Source organism: Canis aureus, chromosome 33 (assembly GCF_053574225.1).
Source record: "Canis aureus isolate CA01 chromosome 33, VMU_Caureus_v.1.0, whole genome shotgun sequence".
Lineage (NCBI taxonomy): Eukaryota > Metazoa > Chordata > Mammalia > Carnivora > Canidae > Canis > Canis aureus.
The window spans coordinates 12,357,440-12,378,157 of record NC_135643.1 but is presented as its reverse complement, the minus strand read 5'-3'; the positions used below and the strand labels follow the sequence as shown (position 1 = coordinate 12,378,157).

Sequence of the window (20,718 nt, the reverse complement as noted above, 5' to 3'; positions counted from 1 at the left end):
GTTTATTTGCCTGGTGTTTCCTGAAGATGTATATTGTGACAGAAACCAGTGTGGTTGTTTTTCTTTTACTGTCCTGAGAAATGTTCTGCAATGGGAACTTGATGGGGTGTCCCAGCAATTCCTTTTCTAAAAATTAGTAACCCAAGGGAATAGACAGTGGTTTTTGGATAGATCTGAAATTTTTTATATTAATCCACTGGAAAGGGCCACATGCTTGAAGCTTGCAACAGACTAAAACTAATGTACACTTTTTGGAGACTTGATTTGGTTTCCAACTGTAAAGTTGGGGACTTGTTTTTCTTATAATGACATCAGTCTTAAGAGTCTTAAGCAGTCATATTCTAAATAAGAATATTAGCTATTACTAAACTCCGTAATAAGCTTCTTGATAATATAATAACTATTAAGAAAATATATCTTTATATTGCCAAAAATTGCTTAGGGAGTTAAGTTAATGAAACCTGAGCTTGAATTAGCCTAATTTCCTCCAGAATGATTTTGCATTGTTAGTCCTTATCAGTAAGCCTATATAAGAGGAATAATTTGAATTTGCATTCAAGAATGCTGCTCCCTGGCTCTGAGAATGTAATTTGATTGATTACCCTGCAATCTTAACTTCTAGCCTATTCCTGCCTTTGATTATGACCCTCCGAAGGCAAAGAGCAGGTTCATATAGATCTCTTGTGAATTTAGGCACTTATGCAGAAAACTTTCCTGTTCCTATGCATAATTGCTTCTTCCAAACCCAGTTCAGTACCTCAGGCTAAGGATTTCTGTGAGTCTCTAGTAATGATGACTCATGCCAACCACCCCCAATGTTAAGACTGCCTGAAGCAGGGAAGATTGCAGAGCCTTATGGAATGCATGCTGTCTGATGCCTCGAGTGTTTTGCTCAGTTCTGTTTTAAAACAGTAAGGGGCTAGAAATTGAATTAAAAGTGGGTGAGTAAAAGAATAGCTCGAAATACCAGTTAAACTCATGTTCCCTATTTGCATTAAGCAGAGTGACCAATGCTTCTCCTACTTTATGTGCATGAGAATTACCTGGGGAACTAATTTTTTAAATCAGCTTATTTCTGCTGCCCTCTGTCCCTAGACTTACTGAATCCCAATATGGGTGTGACAGAGAAAGTAAGTACATTTTAACAAGCTTCCTGAAAGCAAATCTGACATAAATGGTGCACACACTCAGGGAAACACTTATCTAAACTCTAGTTAATGATTATAGCTGTGTAAAAAGCCATTGATAGCAGGTATATATAAGAATCTTAACACTGGACTACTCAACATCCCCAAATAACATCTTTAATATCCTGACCCTATAAGTGTTTTTTTCATCATCCATGCTTTCATTTACCAGGTGTTAGTGTTACCTGTTAAAACAAAGCATACTTAGGGGCACCTGAAGTTAACTGTCTGGTTCTTCGTTTTAACTCAGGTGGTGATCTCAGGGTCCTGAGATCAAGTCTGGTGTGGGGCTCGCGTTTAGCATCTCCCTCTGCTTTCAATCTCTCTCTCTCTCTTAATCTCTCTAAAATAAATAAATTTGGGATCCCTGGGTGGCGCAGCGGTTTGGCGCCTGCCTTTGGCCCAGGGCGCGATCCTGGAGACCCGGGATCGAATCCCACATCGGGCTCCCAGTGCATGGAGCCTGCTTCTCCCTCTGCCTGTGTCTCTGCCTCTCTCTCTCTCTCTGTGTGACTATCATAAATAAATTTTAAAAAAATTTAATAAAATAAAATAAATAAATTTTAAAAAACAGCAAAGCAGGGACGCCTGGGTGGCTCAGCGGTTGAACATCTGTCTTCAGCTCAGGATGTAATCCTGGGGTTCCGGGATCAAATCCCACAATGGGCTCCTGCATGGAGCCTGCTTCTCCTCCCTCTGCCTGTGTTTTTGCCTCTCTCTATGTCTCTCATGAATAAATAAATAAAATCTTTAGAAAGAAAAGCATACTTACGATGTTGTCGAATATATTAAATACTTTATATTACCAGGGATACTAAGGTAATTAACACAAACTCTGCTTTAAAGAGGTCACATGCTAGTGAGGATGCAGGTTCACTACCAATTACAGTATAAGTGGTGAGTTCAGTAATGGACAGTATGATTAGTGTAATGATAGAGATGTGCCTACATGGATAAAATTACCCTGTGTTTTATTTAATCTCTTGTAAGTATGTAATCTTATTAGAGGGCATCTTTTTACCCTAATGTCTGCTTAGCTTACAATTTCCATGACTGACTTTTTAGCCCTTCTTAACATATTGTGAAAGTATGTAGAAGATAAATTTGTTATTGCTAATCTGTGACTGAGATGAGAGTAACAGATGTGGTTGAAAGCCAAGAATAAAATAAATACTTCAGTTCCCTTTAATGCGTTTTTCTATCTATTCATTACTTAATGTAATTTCTAGATAGATCTTCAAGGATGGCATTAACTGTTTAGAAACTCATGATCTTTAGAAAAAATTAGAGGTTGAATGTTTAGAATGTCACCCTCTGTAAAGTGAGGATCTCAGTTCTTACAATTCACTTCAAATGGCTTAAAGATAGGATCTTATTATATATCTATTGAGTTGTTTAGATCATTTCTATTATTTTTTAAAATACTAAAATATCTATATGTACTTCTTATACCAAAGGTTAAAACTCAAGACACTGTATAGCCTGTATAAACAATCTTGCCATCTGAAAAAGTTCCCCCCAAAAAATAAAATAATATTAGAAGGGGAGAAACCATATTGAGAATTGAAGTACATTTTCTTGGGGCACCTGCCTGGTGCAGTCAGTAGAACATGCAACTCTTGCTCTCAGGGTCATGAGTTCTAGTTCCAAGCTGAGCGTAGAGATTACTTTCAAAAAAAAAGTTTTCTTTTCTAGGTGACTAAATTTACCTTCTGTCATTAAAGAGATAGTATGCTTTATCAGATTCTAGGCTTTATTTATACCTCAGTCTCTTTGCATGATTTATATCCCAGCTGACTTTTTTCCTCATATACCGTGGGTCTATGGATAGGATCTCTATTTTATGTGTAGAAAGACTTAAATAGGCTAAGAAACATATCTTAATCCTGAGTCTTATGTCTACGACAAAACTCTCAAATTTCACAACTGTATTTTGATTTGCTGGATTAACTTTTCATTAACTACTAACTCAATTTATATCCACAAGGAATGATAATGGAAGATGAAATTAGGAACACTGATGATTAATTTAGATTCCTTTGATTTTAATGCATCTACATCAGCTTTCATGTGTTGGCATCCTATTCTTTGCTTGGTTTACTGACCCAACTGAGAAGCTGAGATTGAGAACATTTATGTAATTTTCTTGTTCATTACTCTGTCAGATTTTGATATACAATATATGTTACTGATTGCCTCTTTTATGATGATAAAATACATTGTAATTCCAAATTGCATTGGCTCTTTTGAGAAGACACAGAGAAACAGGGTTAATTAACATGTATTAGGGACCCAGCATGGAAACACTTCACTGAAACTTCTTCTCAGCAAAATTCATCTGGTCTTACTAAGTGTTGGTAGTTAGAATAACCTTCTGCAAACAAGAAAACTTTGGTAACATGGGATGGTGTGAGAGTTCACCAGGAAACACCCCAGGTAATGATGGTCCTGCTTATGTATCTTACGTTGTAGTGTTAGAGAGCCCTCTACTGCCTGTGGTGGTGACAGGCTTAATTTATCTATAAGCCCATATTTTTCCTAACTTGTTGATACTTGGATAGCAGCACTCCCTGCTAGCCTGCCTCCCCCTCCACAGAGACAGTCTAAGGAGGGGTTAAAAGCTGCCTCACTTCAAATCTGGGTTAACCCTTATGGAGTTGTATATCTAACCTTAGACTTCATTACTAATCTAGTCTATATTTGAACAAATAAGATCGCTGTGAGCTCTACTCTCATAGGATGGTTACGGTTTCCCTGGAGTCTAAATATTTGCTAATTAGTCCAAATAAAGAAGATATTATGAACTAAGATCAGAACATTTTTAAATTTTCCAGGGATCACCCTGTCTAAACCATGGAAAAAATACAGGTGTTGGGTATTCAGCACAAAGCAGTAGGGAAAGCAGTGGAAGGGAAGTAAACTTGTTATCAAAAAAAAAAAACATATCCAGGGATGCCTGGGTGGCTCAGCAGTTGAGGGTCTCCCTTTGGCTCAGGGCATGATCGTAGATTTCCCAAATCGAGTCCCACATTGGGCTTCTTGAATGGAGCCTGCTTCTTCCTCTGCCTATGTTTCTGCCTCTCTCTCTCTTTGTGTCTCGTGAATAAATAAATAAAATCTTAAAAAAAAAAAAAATCCAGATACTGACAGCTAGCTAGCCTTCCGAATTTGTTCAGGTCATTTTCCTGATCTATAAAATGGGGTGATAATGCCTGATATAACTTATGGGGGCAATTTCATAGAATATGACAGTTTTTTTGTAAGTGATAAAACTATTCACATATAAAGAGTAGTATATTACTTTTCTTTTTTAATTTTTATATTTGCAATACCTTTCAATCCCTTAAGTACAAGACTGTTTAACACAGTGAAGGTGATACTGTAGCATTGCATTCTATTTCCCTGGATAAATATTGGAAAGTAACCTAAAGAATGGCTTGCAGGAAGTGTCACTAAAAATACTGTGGAGTTGGGGTGCCTGGATAGCTCAGTAGGTTAACTGTCTGAGTCTTGATTTCAGCTCAGGTCATGACCTCAGGATCATGAGATCTTCAAGTCAGGCTCCACGCTCAGCAGGGAGTCTGCTAACATTCTCTCTCTCTCTCTCTCTCTGTCTGTGTCCCCCCCACACACACACACGAAATAAGTAAATATATCTTTTAAAAAATACGATGGAATCAAATTTCTTGAAACTCTCAAAACTTTCTACCCTTCCTTTTTCCTATGATACCTATATATTTATGTGATGATCAGAATGAATTGCCAACAAATAGTTTATACTGTATAAAACCTTTTAAAAGGATTATTTATTCTTTTTTTTTTTTAAGATTTTATTTACTGGGATGCCTGGGTGGCTCAGTGGTTGAGTGTCTGCCTTTGGCTCACAAAGGTTGTGATCCTGGGGTCCTGGATTAAACCCTGCATCAGGCTCCCCTCAGGAAGGCTACTTCTCCCTCTGGCTAGGTCTCTGCCTCTCTCTCTTTGTCCCTCGTGAATAAATAAATAAAATCTTAAAGAAAGATTTTTTAAGAAATAAATAAATAAATCTTTTTTTAAGATTTTATTTATTTATTTGACAGAGCAAAAAACACAACCAGGAGGAGCAGCAGAGGGAGCAGGAGAAGTGGGCCCCCTGCTGAGCAGAGTCCAATGTGGACTCAGTCCCAGAACCCTGGGATCATGATTTGAGCCGAAGGCAGATGCTAAACCAACTGAGCCACCCAGGCACCCAGGATTATTTATTCTTTAAAGAGAACTGGAAATTACTTTTTTTGATAATAGCATTATTGAAATATAATTCACATAACCATGTAATTCACCTGCATAAAGTGTACACTTAAATGATTTTTAGTATACTCCTAGATTGTACAACCATCACATAAGCAATTTTAGAATATCTTTATTACCCAAAAGAAACTCTGTATGTTTTAGCTGTCAGCTGAATGTGTTTCCCCCAAATTCATATGTTGAAATTCTAATCCCCAGTGTGATGTTATTTGGAGGCAGGACATTTGAGGAGTAATTTGGTTTTTGTGGGTTTTTTTTAAGATTTTATTTATTTATTCATGAGAAACAGAGAGAGAGGGGTAGAGACACAGGTAGAGGGAGAAGCAGGCTCCATGCAGGGAGCCAATGTGGGACTCGCTCCCAGGACTCTGGGGTCACGCCCTGAGCCAAAGGCAGACACTCAACCACTGAGCCACCCAGGCATCCCTGTAATTAGGTTTAGATGAAGTCATGGAGGTGGCACTCCCATGATAGGATTGGTGTTCTTACAAAGAAATACAAGGGCCAGAGTACTCCCTCTTCCCCATTCCCCTCTCGCCACTATAGGGGAACATAGCAAGAAGCTGGCAGCCAGCAAGCTAGGGAGAGTTCTCACCAGAACCTGACCATGATGACACCATAATCTTAGACTTCCATTCTCTAGAATTGTGAAAAGTGAATGTTTCTATTGTTCAAGCCATCCAATCTGTGGTATCTTGTTAGAACAGCCCAAACTGACTAAAACAAGCCACAATCTCCCTATAATCCCCTATCCCAACTCTAGGCAACCACTAATCTACCTTCTGTCTCTAAAGATTTGCCTCTTCTGGACACTACCTTATAACCTGCAGGCAGCTTATTACAAAACCAAATGTGAAAGCTGATTTAATTCTCGCATAAGAATGGCATGTTAATGGGAAATAGTGGAGAGAGGGGTGGTTAAAAAAAAACCAAAATAGTTGATTTTCAAAATTAAGATACCTAAGTAAATTAAAATACTGGACACTGGAGAAGAGGAGAGACACAGGATACATTTGATAAAACCTTTAAAGTTTGGGATCAGGAAATCATGTATCTTATCAACTATAAGATCAAAAATCAGAAAACTTGAACTTAATAGAAATAAAAACAACAGAAAAAAATAAAAAATAAAAACAACAGAACTGCTTTACTCAGATCAAATTGAATGGAATTAAGACACTAGAAAAAGTTAAGGGTTGAGAAAGAGCTTAAGATCGTACATAAGTATGTTGCTGTCAGTAAAATGATCATGGAAAGAAATATAACTTCGCTGTCTAGATTAAAATAGCCCTGAAACCAAGATTAGGAACCAACCGCCAGCCAGAATAGACCATTGATACACTGTGTAGTATTTTTATAAGTGACTCTCCTTCATATTCAGTTCCTTGACTTAGCAGGAACTCCAGTGCCTGCCTGGCCCTGGTGCCTCTACCTAGCATGCACCTGCCACGTCCACAGTGCTGAACTCCCGGCATGCCACCTCCTGCCTTCACACATTCTCTTTGTTAAGGAGTTCCCTATCCGTTATCTTCCTCCTAGTAATGCCTCTATGATCCTCAAAACTCGTTCCCAGTGTTGGCTCATGTCCTCTAACCTCTAACCGCTTAAGTGAAAGGTCTGGAGCTCAGCTCTGCATGGCTCTGTGGCCTCTAGCTGGTTAATTAATCTTTCTAAGGTTTATTTTCCTTATCTGAAAAAATCCAGTTAGTGACACTCTCTCCGAGGGTGTCTTTGAGGATCATAGAAAAGGTCTATGAAGCTCTTAGCCCAAAGCCTTGACTTATTATGGTGAGCCCTCAATACCTGGTAACTGTATATATCCTTTTTCATAATCATTATCAAATTTCAAGTTTCTATTTCTCCCTAGCCTATAAATTCTGTAAGGATTTAGATCATACCTTATTAGCTGGTGTATCTGCAGTGCCTGTCATTGGCTACGATACATAGTAGTCACTCAAAAAATGCTCAATGGGCTTTTGTATCTGGCAGAGGAAGGGTTTGTTAGAAGAAAGATGAGAGGATACTTTGCATTGCTTTCTGAATATTTTTGTCTCCCTCAAGAAATCCACATTCAGACCTAACAGTTTGGTAAATTAGTATCTGTTAAATAAAATATATAATAACAAACCATCAATAATGTTAAAATGGTAATTATTTTTAAAAGTAAAAATAACTATTTCCTTCTTCTACAGGTATCCTCTCATATTCTTTTGAGTTTATTTAAAGATTAGAAAATATTTTAACGTATTTATTAATGTTGTAAAAATATTTTTTCATCAACTAATGTCAGCTCCCCCATAAAGAATGTTACTATATTTAGCATTCTAAACTATTACCTCCTTAAGGCAATCAATGAAAAGCATCACTTTTCTGAACAAGAATCTCAAAGACAAATGAAAGCTTCCAGCTTCCTTGAAAATAGTTTTGTGACTAAACCAAAAATTTCTGTAAGCCCCAAACAACCTTTGGGGCTTACAGTGAAATAATTTTCTTTTCCTGCTCTCAAGCCAGAACAAACAGATAGAATGTGTGGCAAGGCCATATTACCTTGCCTGAACACATCCTTTTCTGGGTTCACTCTACACCACAGAAACTACAGCATTTACATTACTGGCATAGTAGCAGGAACTCCCACCTCAAGGTGCCATTGAAGAAAAATTAATTTCTTACCTTTAAGGATGAGAGAAAACCCATGGCATAGTTGTGATTTCATTAGGTTTTGAATAGAATGGAACAAGATAACTTAAAATAATCAACATGCACATATCTGAAAATGCTTCTAGCTGGCCCAACTAATTTTACAAATAATAAACAGCGTATGTTTTCAAAATATTACATCAAACAGTAGTGTTAGTACTCAGCAAAGTCTTGATGATACTAATTTTACTCAGCCATTTACTGAGCACCTGGAGTGTTCTAGATGCTAGTGGTGGTACAAAGATGCTAGTTCCTGGACAAATCCAGGAAGTGAGGCAAGAGTCTGAACTCGTGAATTTTGGTGTTGTGTTGCTCATTTCTTGCTATGAACAATACATCAGAACCTGGAGGAGGAAGCATCTCCCTCACCAGGGTGCTGGAGATGGCTTTCGAGATTAGATGACACTTGAGCTGAAAGATGATTTTTTTTTTAAAGATTTTTTAATTTACTTATTCATGAGAGACACAGAGAGAGGCAGAGAGAGAAGCAGACAGGAGAAGCAGGCTCCATGCAAGGAGCCTGATGTAGGACTCGATCCCAGGACTCCGGGATCACGCCCTGAGCTGAAGGCAGACACTCAACCACTGAGCCACCCAGGCATCCCTGAAAGATGAAATATTTACCAGGCAGAGAGAGGTGGGGGAAACTTTTAAGACAGAGGGAACAGCACATACAAACAGGAGGAGTTACAAAAATGTAGTGAGTAGTCTACAGAGGTATGTTAGATTGGAAGGGACCTTTTGTGCCAGATTTAGACATTGGGATTTTATCCCAAAGCAATGGGAAAGTGGGAGAGACTTAAATTAGTATAAACCTGGTGGAGTATTAAGGATAAACAGGTATGGGTAGCAGGGAAATAGTACTGGTTCTGGAAAAGCCAAAGGCAATGGAAATAGAAGGAAATAGAAAACATCAAGTTCAAGAGACTTGTCTTTTTTTTTTTTTTTTAGGGAGAATCAGCACAGTTTGGTGATTGGCCAAATGTGGGGATAAGGGATAAATTTCTTTAAGGAGAGCAGTTGGCTTGTTAACATGACTTCAGTGTAATAAAAGGAATTCTGTTCTGTGACTTCAAAACATATCTCCAGCCAAGATCCCCTGTGAAGTACAGTGTGAGCCTCCTGGCTGTCAGTCAGTCAGCAGTAGTTATGGTTCACTTCTGACTTTCTGACTGCAAGGAGAGACTCAGTGGAGCATAAAGGAACCCTCCCCTCACTGATGAGAAGCTCTTCCTTGACTGTGCACATCCTCATTCCCCTCAAATCTCTGAATGATGTTCATCAAAAGGACGTCCAGAGATGGAAGTTGTTAAGTGAATGGGACTGAATTAGAGAATTCCTTAGTTCCCTCCAAATATGCTTTTTGAATCTAAAAGACAGGATACAGGTTGATAAAGAATGCCACAGTTATAAAATCGGAAGGAATCCAAAGAGACCATGTGTCCCCCGAGTCTCATTCTTGATACTATCCTGTGGTTCAACCAGGTAAAGAACATTTAAAGGAGACCTAGAAGTACTCTGTCTTCCCCAAGGCTTTTTAGAACTCTGTTGTCATGCCCACTACTGGATTTTTCTGGGACCATTTCCTCCCTCTCTTTCTCTGCCATCCGGATTGGACAAAATCGTTACTACTTTGGCCCAGAGCTGATTCCGGCAATGGGGCAGAGAAAGATAGTGTTTTCTTTCTGTCCTGTGGGAATATAGATCTTAATTCAACAACATTCATTGAGTGTGCATTATATATATCAAGGAAGGGAGAAGTAGAATTGGCATAGTGTTTTAGAACACTGTTTTTTTAACTGTGGTCATTTTTTTTAACTGTGGGTCATGACCTATTAGTGGTCATAAAATCAATTTAGCAGGTTGTGACCAGTATTTTACATAATTTACATAGGTTAAATGTAACACAATAGAAAATGTCTACTCAGGGGGGCCTGGTGGCTGAATAGGTTAAGTGTCAAACTCTTGATCTTGGCTCAGGTCTTGATCTCATGGTCATGAGTTCAAGCCCCCATGTTGGGCTCCACACTCAGTGGGAATATCCAAACAAGGTAAAAAAGTATCCAAACAAGGTAAAAATAATTTCATTAACTTTGTGTCCATTTTATGCATATGCATAAAAATATAAAATGTGTTTCTAAATGGATCATAGCCAAAAGTTTTTCTTTGAAAAACTTTTTTTAAAACTATTTTATCTGGACTACTTATTGAAGATACTTCATTTGAATGAGAGCTTACTACAAGCATGAAAATCAAATCCCCATGTCAGTGTTGGAAATCAATTCTAGTCATAGCATGTCCACAAAGGAATTTCTAGAGACAGCCTTTTTTGTAAGATGGAGACACCTTTGTTTGGCAGGTTCTTATTTCTGAATTTAGGGGAGGAAATTTAGTGGATATATTCATTTCCTGGGGCTGCTGTAATAAACAGATTGGCTTAAAACAACAGAAATCTATTGTCTTACTTATCTAATTCTAGAGGCTAGAAATCCCAAATCAATTTGTTGACTGGGCCATGTGCTCTCTGAAGACTCTGGAGAAGAATCTGTTGCAAGCCTCTCTAGGGCTAGTTCTAGGAGTTCCCTGGCTTGTGACAGACACATCTCTGTCTTCACATGGCGATTCACCCCATGTGCATGTCTGTCTGGGTGTCCAAATTTTCCCTTGTTATAAGCACCAGTTATACTGAATTAGGGCCTACTCTAATGATTTCGTTTTAACTCGATCACCTTTGTAAAGATTCTATTTCCAAATAATATTGACATGCTGAGGTACTAGAAGTTAATGTTCCCACATATCTTTCTGAAGGGACACAATTCAACCCATAACCAATATATTTCAAATTTCCACTAGGTGATCAAGAAAGTGGTAAAAATATTTTCCTATCTTATTGAGAAAAAAGTTCTCAATTTTTGAACATCTTTTTGTCTTGTCTGTTTATTTTGCCTCAAAAATAATAGCTCTTAGTGTTGGCTAAAAATACATATCCTGTGAATATTAACAGCTTCAGCTCTTTGCATTAACCCTTTGGTCAGGAAAGTTGATTTGCTCTTAAATTTAAATTAAATAACTTGTTTTCATTTCTACTGGAGAGGTTCATGCCTGGGACTGGGCATAAATTGAAAATGCTCAAGGAAGTGTGGCATTTGAGGTTTTGTGGGGGAAGAAAGGAAAGAAAATGTGCTAGCTTTATTCACCTCATCACTCTAAGAAAATTCTCAACGTGAGGAAAAAACCTAATTCCAGAAAAAAATGTTTACGTCATACTTTTAATTGTATCCTATTGCTCCCTAGCTTAGCTCTCCCTTGTTGTTTTGGGTTAAGCCCCCCCACAGATTGTTTTTCTAGTTTCTCCCATGAATGAAAACCTAATCCTTATCATTTACTTTTTAATACTCTTCAGTACTCAAGGAACTATTGCAAACTATAGCTAAACTCAAATCACTTGAAAATTTTGTTAAATGTGTAAATATGCAGATGACTTTTTTTTTTTTTTTTTTTTTTGGTAGCCAGCCACAATAACCAATTAGGATGGTCTAATTAGAACATTTATCAGAACAGTTCAAAAGGGAATTGAATGGAATAGTGGTTTTGATAGAGGAGAGCTTGGTCTTAGCTCACAGAGTCGAAGAATAAATCTCAGGGACAACAGAGAGTGAGCAAATCGATAGAAGTTTACTAAGCAGAGATAACAGAAAGCTCTCAAAAGTGAATGGAGTCCCAACAGGGTTGCCACTGAGGGCTTTTATGGTCTGGCCTTTATAGGAAACTGACCAGGGAACTTGGTAAATTTCTTGTCGATATCAGGGTAGATATTTATTTATTTATTTATTTGTTTGTTTGTTTGTTTGTTTGTTTGTTTTTAAGATTTTATTTATTTATTTATGATAGACACAGAGAGAGAGAGAGGCAGAGGGAGAAGCAGGCTCCTGGAAGCCTGACGTGGGACTGGATCGCGGGACTCCAGGATCACTCCCTGGGCCAAAGGCAGGCGCCAAACCACCAAGCCACCCAGGGATTCCCCTCAGGGTAGATATTTAAAACAAACATGGTGGACTTAGAGCTACCATAATAACAATATTTTTTTTTTTAAATAACATGAGCACAAACAAGGTGTTCCCTTCTCTCTGGTTAATATCTCTTCCATAACAATTCTCTATATCTGGGATTTCTGAGATTACTTAGTAGCCATTAAGGGGGGATACTCCCTAACATTTTGGAGCTAGGGAGCCAGGTTTATTTTTTGTTTTTACTATCTTACCTCTTTTCTTGGATGGGTAGGAGCCTGACTGTGAGGCCTTTCTGTGTCCTTGGTGTTTGGTTTATGGGAGCCCACAGATTCCTGGGAGCCTGACTCTGGGCCTTTCCCTTATCTTTCCCTATCTAACCCCATCTGCCCCTAACTCATTACTAAATCAGTGTGATCCAGGAGTGGAAGGTCCATTCTGAATACCACACTCTGAGGATTCTCCCACCAGTATTTGGTTTCTCTCAGACATGGAAAGTGCCATGCATTTATGATATAAGCTTGCTGTGTAATTAAATTGATAGACATTTTTATTCTGTAGCTTCAGGTTAGAAATTAGTGCAACTTGTGAAGAAACTGTAAGTCTAGGTGTTATTAATATATGTGTATTTGCCAGCATTGAGCCACATAATACATTAGACTGGGATCCCCCTAAAAACATAGTATCTGTTCTTGCTCTTCTCAGTTGTAGGTTCCTAGGTTTGGACAGTTATTTGGGTCTATTTGATAAACATTCTTCCCAGGGGTAGTTGTCTTGAGAGAATATATCACCACATGTTTGAGAACATGAAGCACCTGATTGCCTGACATACATGAGGACATACATGAGGTGGCTGCCCATATCTCTCAATGTATGTTCCAATTTTAAAAAGAGAAAAAAGACAAATTAATGGCTGCTTAAGCTTGGCCATTATTCACAGTTAGCAATCAGGAAATAATTAAAACCTGGTGTTTATACTGGTGACCAAGGAGGAAATTGAATGATCAGAGTTTGTCATTGACTTAATTTCATGACACTCATTCCCTTTCTCATTCATAGGATTTGTGCTTATTTTTTAAAATTAAGAGTGAGTCAAGTTATTTCTCAACTTAAAATTTAGGCCAAAAATTATGAATCATTTAATATCATTGGACATGCCTAAAATTAATGTAAATCCAGGAACGGGTATAAATAACCTTTATAAATAGATGCTTAGGGGCCTGTAATAGTAAAAATCCATTTTGTGCAAATATAGAAATGGTGACTTTTATTCAAATGTTTTGTATTCTGATATCTAAATTTTGCAGAAAAGTTTATTTTCTCAGTTCTGTTTGGAAGAATTGTCCTTAATCATTTTTTCATAAAATTGCCTATAAAATTCAGTGCAGGGGATCCCTGGGTGGCTCAGCGATTTGGCGCCTGCCTTTCCAGAGGGAGAAGCAGGCTCCACACAGGGAGCCCGACGTGGGACTCCAGGATCACGCCCCGGGCTGTAGGCGGGCTAAACCGCTGAGCCACGGGAGCTGCCCATGCCAATTGTTTTTACCTGTCCATCCCACCATATTCTGATGGGTTAAAACTGAAGGGAAGACAGTGAATAACAAAAATGGACTAACATGTAATACAATAACGTAGACATCACTAGCTGTGTGACCTGCATGTTATGTGCCCACTCAGAGCCCACTTTCCTCAAGTTGAGGAGCAAGTACCAGGAGGGGTTTTGATGAGGATTTACATAAGTTAATTAATGTTGGAGCACCCAGTAAGGAGCATCTGGCTAATGAATAAATGTGTGCCAGAGAAAAGATGTGAAGGAAGAAAGGATTGATGTTTACTGCCTCTATTTGCTACAAAGAAATTTAGCACACACACACACAGAATAAACATTAGCCAAAAAATAGGAACAGCTGTATTTAGAACTCTGCACCCTCTAAATCTTCTCCCAAAAGCACTTCAAAGTTCTAAGGAAACCAACCGAACTGTTAATTGAATCTTCACTAAAGTACCCTTGTTAATTTTCATTAAAACTTGTTACATGTTAGAGTTAAAGATCTGTTCTGGGCCCAAGAGTAGTTAGTACAGTGCCCATTTTTATAACACATGGAAGCAATTTTCCTATAATAATAAAACTGTTACACGTTTTTCACTGCAGCCTTTTTGCATAGTGTTGATCATAACTAGTACTTTTTGACAGTGAATCCTTGAGAGGAAACCCAATTCCAACATTTTTAAATAATTTTTTTGTTAAGTGTTTTCAAGAAATTTTTTGAAACCACTATGTAGGCTTCTTGTACCAGTTTTGCTTAAAGCAGTTCCCTCCTGTGAGAGCACTGCTCCAGGTAGCTTCTTCCCAAGACACATGGACATTTATTTCCCAGATGTCACCTCTAACTCTTCAGCTCTGCGGCCTGACTCTATGAGCTTTGCCCTCAGTCCACTCACATTAGAGTCGATGATAAAGCTGATCCATCACTTATGTATCACTTGGGAAGAATTGGCACAACTGATTGCAAACATTAAAATCTTTGGCAGCTGAAACATCAGAACAGCTAAGCTATAATGAAATTGGAAACCAAAATCATGAAAGAATGAAAAATAGTATGTCATAGTTTATGTGCCATCTTCCAACTAAAATGTTAAGACCTTTTCACCTTCCATGACAGGTGTGTTTCTGTATGTTTCATAATATAACTTTGTAATAAGATTTTGCCAGTATAGTATTATCAACTGAAGCAAACTTTTTTCATCAATTATCCTTTAGAAAATAAGAAATGAGCTGAGAGAGAGGGAAAGCTAACATTATCTACTTGCTTCCCCAAAGGTAGTGTGTATGTGTGTATGTATATGTGTGTGTGTGTGTATATATATATATATATATATATATATATATATATTCCAGGTGGTGTACAAGATTAACCATAGGGATATAAGAAGAAGAAATTAGAGCTTCTTTTTAATTTTATCTAATAGTTTATATTTCTACTTTTATCTGTTTAATGATGTACATAATTAGTAGAGATAGATATGTAATCGTATATTGAGGGGATTGCTGTTTAAAAGCAGATTTTATGAATGCATAATCAAAAAAATCCAAAGACCACTCCAGCAGACACTGAGACTCATTCTTTGCTCTGAAGTCATTTATCAGAAGAAAAACCCATATTAAAGGAAAAAATATTGTATATATCTTACACTTTTAAAAATACTTTTATATCAAGCTTCATATTGTGTTTGAAGAATGTAAACTATCGCATTATTTGAATAATGTAAACTACTTCTGTAAGTTTATTTATGTCCTTACATGTTATCCGTATTAATATGTAGAGTAACTACAGAGGACAAAGTACAAGAGGGGTGTTTACTGATGTGCCTCTCATTGCTAGGGCATCATTCCTAAAGTGGTTTACACATAAAGGAGTATTTTCTTGGCTGTTTCTTACTTTCATCATTGTGGTAATGAGCTATAATTAACTTTATTGAGATAATTAAGTATGCAATCATTTTAGGGGTTTATGTATACTATATGGAACTTGGATTGGGCTTGTAGAAATAAGGTAGTAAAAAGCTTCCTCATGAAAGTGTGATGTGAATTACTTTTGCCTGAGGCTAATCTTGAGAGAAACCTCTTTTGATGGTCTCCCATAAAGAAGTAATTGACCTTGGCTAGGTCCAAGGTAGAGTGTGTTTTACTAACTTTACTCCATTGTGAGATGAGTTCTAATGTGTCGAAATAAAATTTGACAGGTAGAACAGAGTTTTAGCAAAATTGATATGTTAAAATATTAACAGAAATTAATTCAAAATTTATTTTCCTTTTAGTTCGCAAGAAGATGAAAGACCTATATCACCTTTCTATTTGAGGTATTTATTTGATTTTTGTTGTTCTATTACAGGGAATGGAGGAGGGGTAAGGCTCCTTTGAGTTTATTTCCCCATTTTAATAATTTTCAATGAATATTCTACAGTGTGGCCAAACTAAGCTCATTGGAACCCTTCACCATATTGTTCATGCTGTTTTTCTTATCTTTGGTTTAAGAAATCTTTTTTTTTTTTTTAATTTTTTTTTTTTTTTATGATAGTCACACAGAGAGAGAGAGAGAGAGGCAGAGACATAGGCAGAGGGAGAAGCAGGCTCCATGCACCGGGAGCCCGACGTGGGATTCGATCCTGGGTCTCCAGGATCGCGCCCTGGGCCAAAGGCAGGCGCCAAACCGCTGCGCCACCCAGGGATCCCTGGTTTAAGAAATCTTAAGACAAATTTAAAAGAGCTAAAAAGATTACAATGAGATATTTTGTTTTAAAATTCAGACATGTCAAGGTAGCTATGTCAATTTCAGAAACTGCCTAATGATTAGGCTGTTAATCTACATTTTAAAATTTTTTATTCCATGCATATATGCAGATAGGGGAGGGGTGTGAGCACAAAGCCTCAGCTATGTTAGATCATTTTCTAAGTAGTAGTGGAGTGTGAAACTAAGTATTCAGCAAGTTCACAGTTTAGGGTTATTTTCTAAAGCTTATAAAGTCGTAATAACAACTATTAAAACAGGTGAATTTACAGAATTTATTTTTTTTGAAGATTTATTTATTTATGATAGACATAGAGAGAGGGGCAGAGACAGGAGAAGGGAGAAGCAGGCTCCATGCCGGGAGCCTGACGTGGGACTCGATCCCGGGACTCCAGGATCGCGCCCTGGGCCAAAAGCAGGGGCTAAACCGCTGAGCCACCCAGGGATCCCCGAATTTATAGAATTTAAAGTAGATGTTAACCCTCTCCTCAATTTTGAGATCTACTTTTTTAAAGAAATGTCAGGATATATGTTACATAGCTTGTTTTTGAATCTGATTTGTTGTAATAGTCTCAGAGTTAGATTTAGGCTTTAATTCAACCAACAGTAGTTCAGAAATATGTCATAGGACTTCAATCTTAGTCAAGTAACTGCTTTTCAGTACTGTTCTGCCCTTCAGCAACTCAAAAAATATTGCATAATCACGTTGTGGCAAAAGAGAGAACATTTGAGGTTTTAGTTTGAGACAACATGGTGGTCCATTTGATTCACTCTGGTTTCCTGCCAACCAAATCACCATATTCTGGTTTGTAGGTTACCTCAACTATACACATGAGGGTGTGGTTGCCGAGTATATGGGGACTCTGGTCTTCATCATGTAAATACACACAGTAATATCAAACAAATGATTATCATACCTTAACAGAAAGTAAATTTTACACAGTACAGAAGACTGCAGCTCCAGATCATGCCTACAAATAAGAAGTATTCTCTGTCTTATTTTTATTCCTCTGGGTAATATCAGTCTATGTTTTATATAGTATTGAATTTTATTTTTTTAATACTTTTAAAAAGCAGATGGGAAAAATAGGTTCATAAGTCTTAAGGCCTTAAAAGATACATAATTATGTTTTCTTACATGGTGATTTTTTCATTGTTTGGATTAATGTGGCTTTGAAAAAATTCTGTACTTGTAAAATGAAAGTTAAAGAATATAAAGAAAATGTATTTGCCATAACTCTTGGTAGAAGCTATTTGATATCTTAATGTTAAGAGTCATAAAAATAAAATACTACAGAAGTAGGAAAAAAGTGAATATGTATACTAGCCCGCATGTATAGGAGAGTTAATATTGCAGAAAAAGGAAGTTACCAGCAGATACTCTGGAAATTTTAACTAAATGGAGCTATTTAATAAATGAGAAAATAATTATTATTTGTCCTGAAATTAAAATCTCAAATGTGGTTACTTTTTGTGAATAGCATAATAGGATAGTTTTAGAAATTGGTACAAGTTAATTTAACTTTTTATTATCTACTTGGCATGAAGTAGAAGAATCTGTTAGTAATCCATGAACCTGTTTGGAGGGAGGTTTTTTTTTGGTTTTGTTCTCAAATAATTTACATGGCTGCTTTGAGATTAACTTTTCTTGGGTTGTTCTAGCATACAGAATTCAAGTGGAAGAAAGAAAACGTGATTCCTAACTACGGTTAAAGTTCTTTAAGATTTTTGCACTAGAAACATAATATGTCCACTGATAATTTAAATTTCAAATTAGTGCACTTTTATCACACTATCTCTGGTAAGAACAAATGAGTGTTTAAGTGTTTTAAATATATTTACATTTCTGTAGCTTCTTTGTCTTCCGTTCCTTTCTCTCCTACTTTCTTAAGATTCCCTTCCTATAATGCTCAGAAAGGGCAGTTACTGCTAGACTCATGAATTTCATAATGATTTGTCAACATGATGAAAAACTAAATTGGCCTTTTTAAAATCCAAAATAATATTTACTGTGCCTTTGAAAAATAAAAAGTGATTGGTGGTTGCAAAATGATATCTTCCATGACTAGGAATATTGAATATTGAGTGCCGTGTATTAAGTTTTAAAATTGTTGACTGGCCAAGGTTTTTTTGTTTTGGGGGTTTTGGCTTTTCTGAGCAGGGATGGAGACCAAGAGGAAAGGTCCAAATGAGATGAGACACATCAGCTGAGATGGATACTCTCACAAAGTCAATCCAGCCACAGGCAGCCAGGCAGAGAGGCTGGGGATGGGACAGCTAGCTGGTCAGTGGTGGAATATTCAGGGGTGGTTTATTGTGAAAGATCCAGCATGAGGTAGAATGGCAAAACTCAGTGGCTGCAAGTCTGAGAGTGGGCAGTCTTCGGGAAGACCAGATCAAAACAAAAGATAAGAGCAAGGCAGGGCTCCAGTGTCAGAGGAAGGAGAATAAATGATCCATAAGGAATTCAGATACATGAGATCAGATAAGCATCCAGCTGTTGGAGTGGGGACAAGGTGCGTTATTTATAATGAAGACAAGAGTCTGTGTCTGGCGTAGAGGATAGAGATGGAGAGCATGCAGGGGACCTGCAATGCACTAGTGGGGATTCCAGAACCTTTCTATGCCTATAGGAAGGAAGGTGGGATGCAGGAACTGGGAGCCAGAGGCCATTTCAATTGTTACCTTGCTCTACTTCTCACTTTGTAGAATTTCAGTGTCTGTGATTATGGTTCTCTGCTATAAACACTTGTGGCTGAACCACGTTAGTCTACTGTACATTTCAGTTGCCTCCAGTTTTTAAGATTGTTATTAATAGACATGCGCTCATATATTCTCATATTCTCATTCTTGATAAAATGTGTTCTGTAATAAGAACTGTCTTCTGTAATTTCAGCACTTCTCCACCCTAGCCTAACTCACCAGAACACTTGTCCTTTTTTTTTTTTTTTTAAAGGAAAGAAATAGTAGCTACAAATCTGCACTTGCTGCGGTTTCCTGTGGCAGGATGACTGCAGCTACAGTAGCTCAAACAGTAGGTGTCATTGTTCCCTAGACGCTCATTAGAGATTACCCACCCTGTTGAACTGATTAAGGAAATGAAGGGGAAGAACAAGTTATACCAAATCGTTGGCAAGATTGCCACAAAATAGATGAGAACCGGGATGCCTGGGTGGCTCAGTGGTTGAGCACCTGCCTTCATCCCCAGGGCCTGATCCTGATGTCCCAGGACCAAGTACCAGCATGCATGGATCCTGCTTCTCCCTCTGCCTATGTTTCTGCCCCTCTCTCTCGGTGTCTCTCATGAATAAATAAATAAAATCTTAAAAAAAAAAATAGACAAGAACCTGCAAACTTCAGGTTAAGAACATTCTTGGCAAGGATGTCCATACCCTGGGCTCTCGTGGTCTCAGCTGGACTCCCAGAAGGTGCCCCTACCTCAGTTGCTCAATTTAGCAGCTTACTATAGGCATTCTGTGCCACCTCTAGCCTGTTATTGTCTGAATTCTTTTGCCTGTCATCCAGTCCGATCTGGCTAGGATCTGTTGCTAGTTCTACTTTCATTTGTCTGTGTCTTCGGTATCTGCAAACGCAGATTTTGATTTCTTTGTGTATTCCCACTGGGATTGAGGCTCTTAATCTCTACTTTCTATTACTCCATCTCTATCCACTCCCATCTCAGCTATACTACCTTCAGATTCCTTATGGCCAGATTCACATCCTGTCTTGATCCCATCCCATCTTATCCTGTCCCATCTGACTTCTACTCTTGAATTCCTTCTTAAAAAAATTCTGGATTATATATACAGTTTGTACACATAGATGATACGTATAGCCTGTATACAAAGCCCATCTCTGCCTATGGTTTGTCAAAATCCTAAATGTGCTTCGGGGGCTACATACCTATCATCAGTCTTAGTCACTGGGCTCTAACCAGCTCACCTGACCTCTGAATGGTACTCCTTGCTCTAAACCTGCCTTTTAGCAACTGTGCTAATCTGCTTTTTCTTTCTCATTTTGTGCTCCATTGATATTCCGAAATTGATAGTCTTTATCAATTACAGCCCAAGTTTTAATACTCACAAAATGAAGCTAAAATACCATTTTAGCAGATTTGGAATTGCTTAGGGTCAGTTTCAGTATTTATGTTTTCTAATTTTCCTGAATCAGGAACATCAAATAATTTATTTCTAAATTAGCTGTCTGAAATGCAAATCATTCTTCAGTATTTTAATAATTTTATTCCTTGAA

The 20,718-nt window shown here is 37.6% G+C and overlaps 1 protein-coding gene across 9 annotated transcripts in view; it reads left to right on the top strand.

Annotated features, from left to right (window-relative positions):
- The window catches only part of FAM13A (family with sequence similarity 13 member A), a 336,858-nt gene that overhangs the window by 234,382 nt on the left and 81,758 nt on the right, over nt 1-20,718 (top strand). For 7 of the 9 annotated variants that reach the window (XM_077882856.1, XM_077882855.1, XM_077882854.1 and 4 more), the window contains one exon: nt 15,998-16,039. The exons of the other annotated variants lie outside the window; for them this stretch is intronic. In XM_077882856.1, the coding sequence (XP_077738982.1) occupies nt 15,998-16,039 (42 nt within the window). The remainder of the gene's footprint in view (nt 1-15,997; nt 16,040-20,718) is intronic. 9 annotated transcript variants of the gene reach the window in all.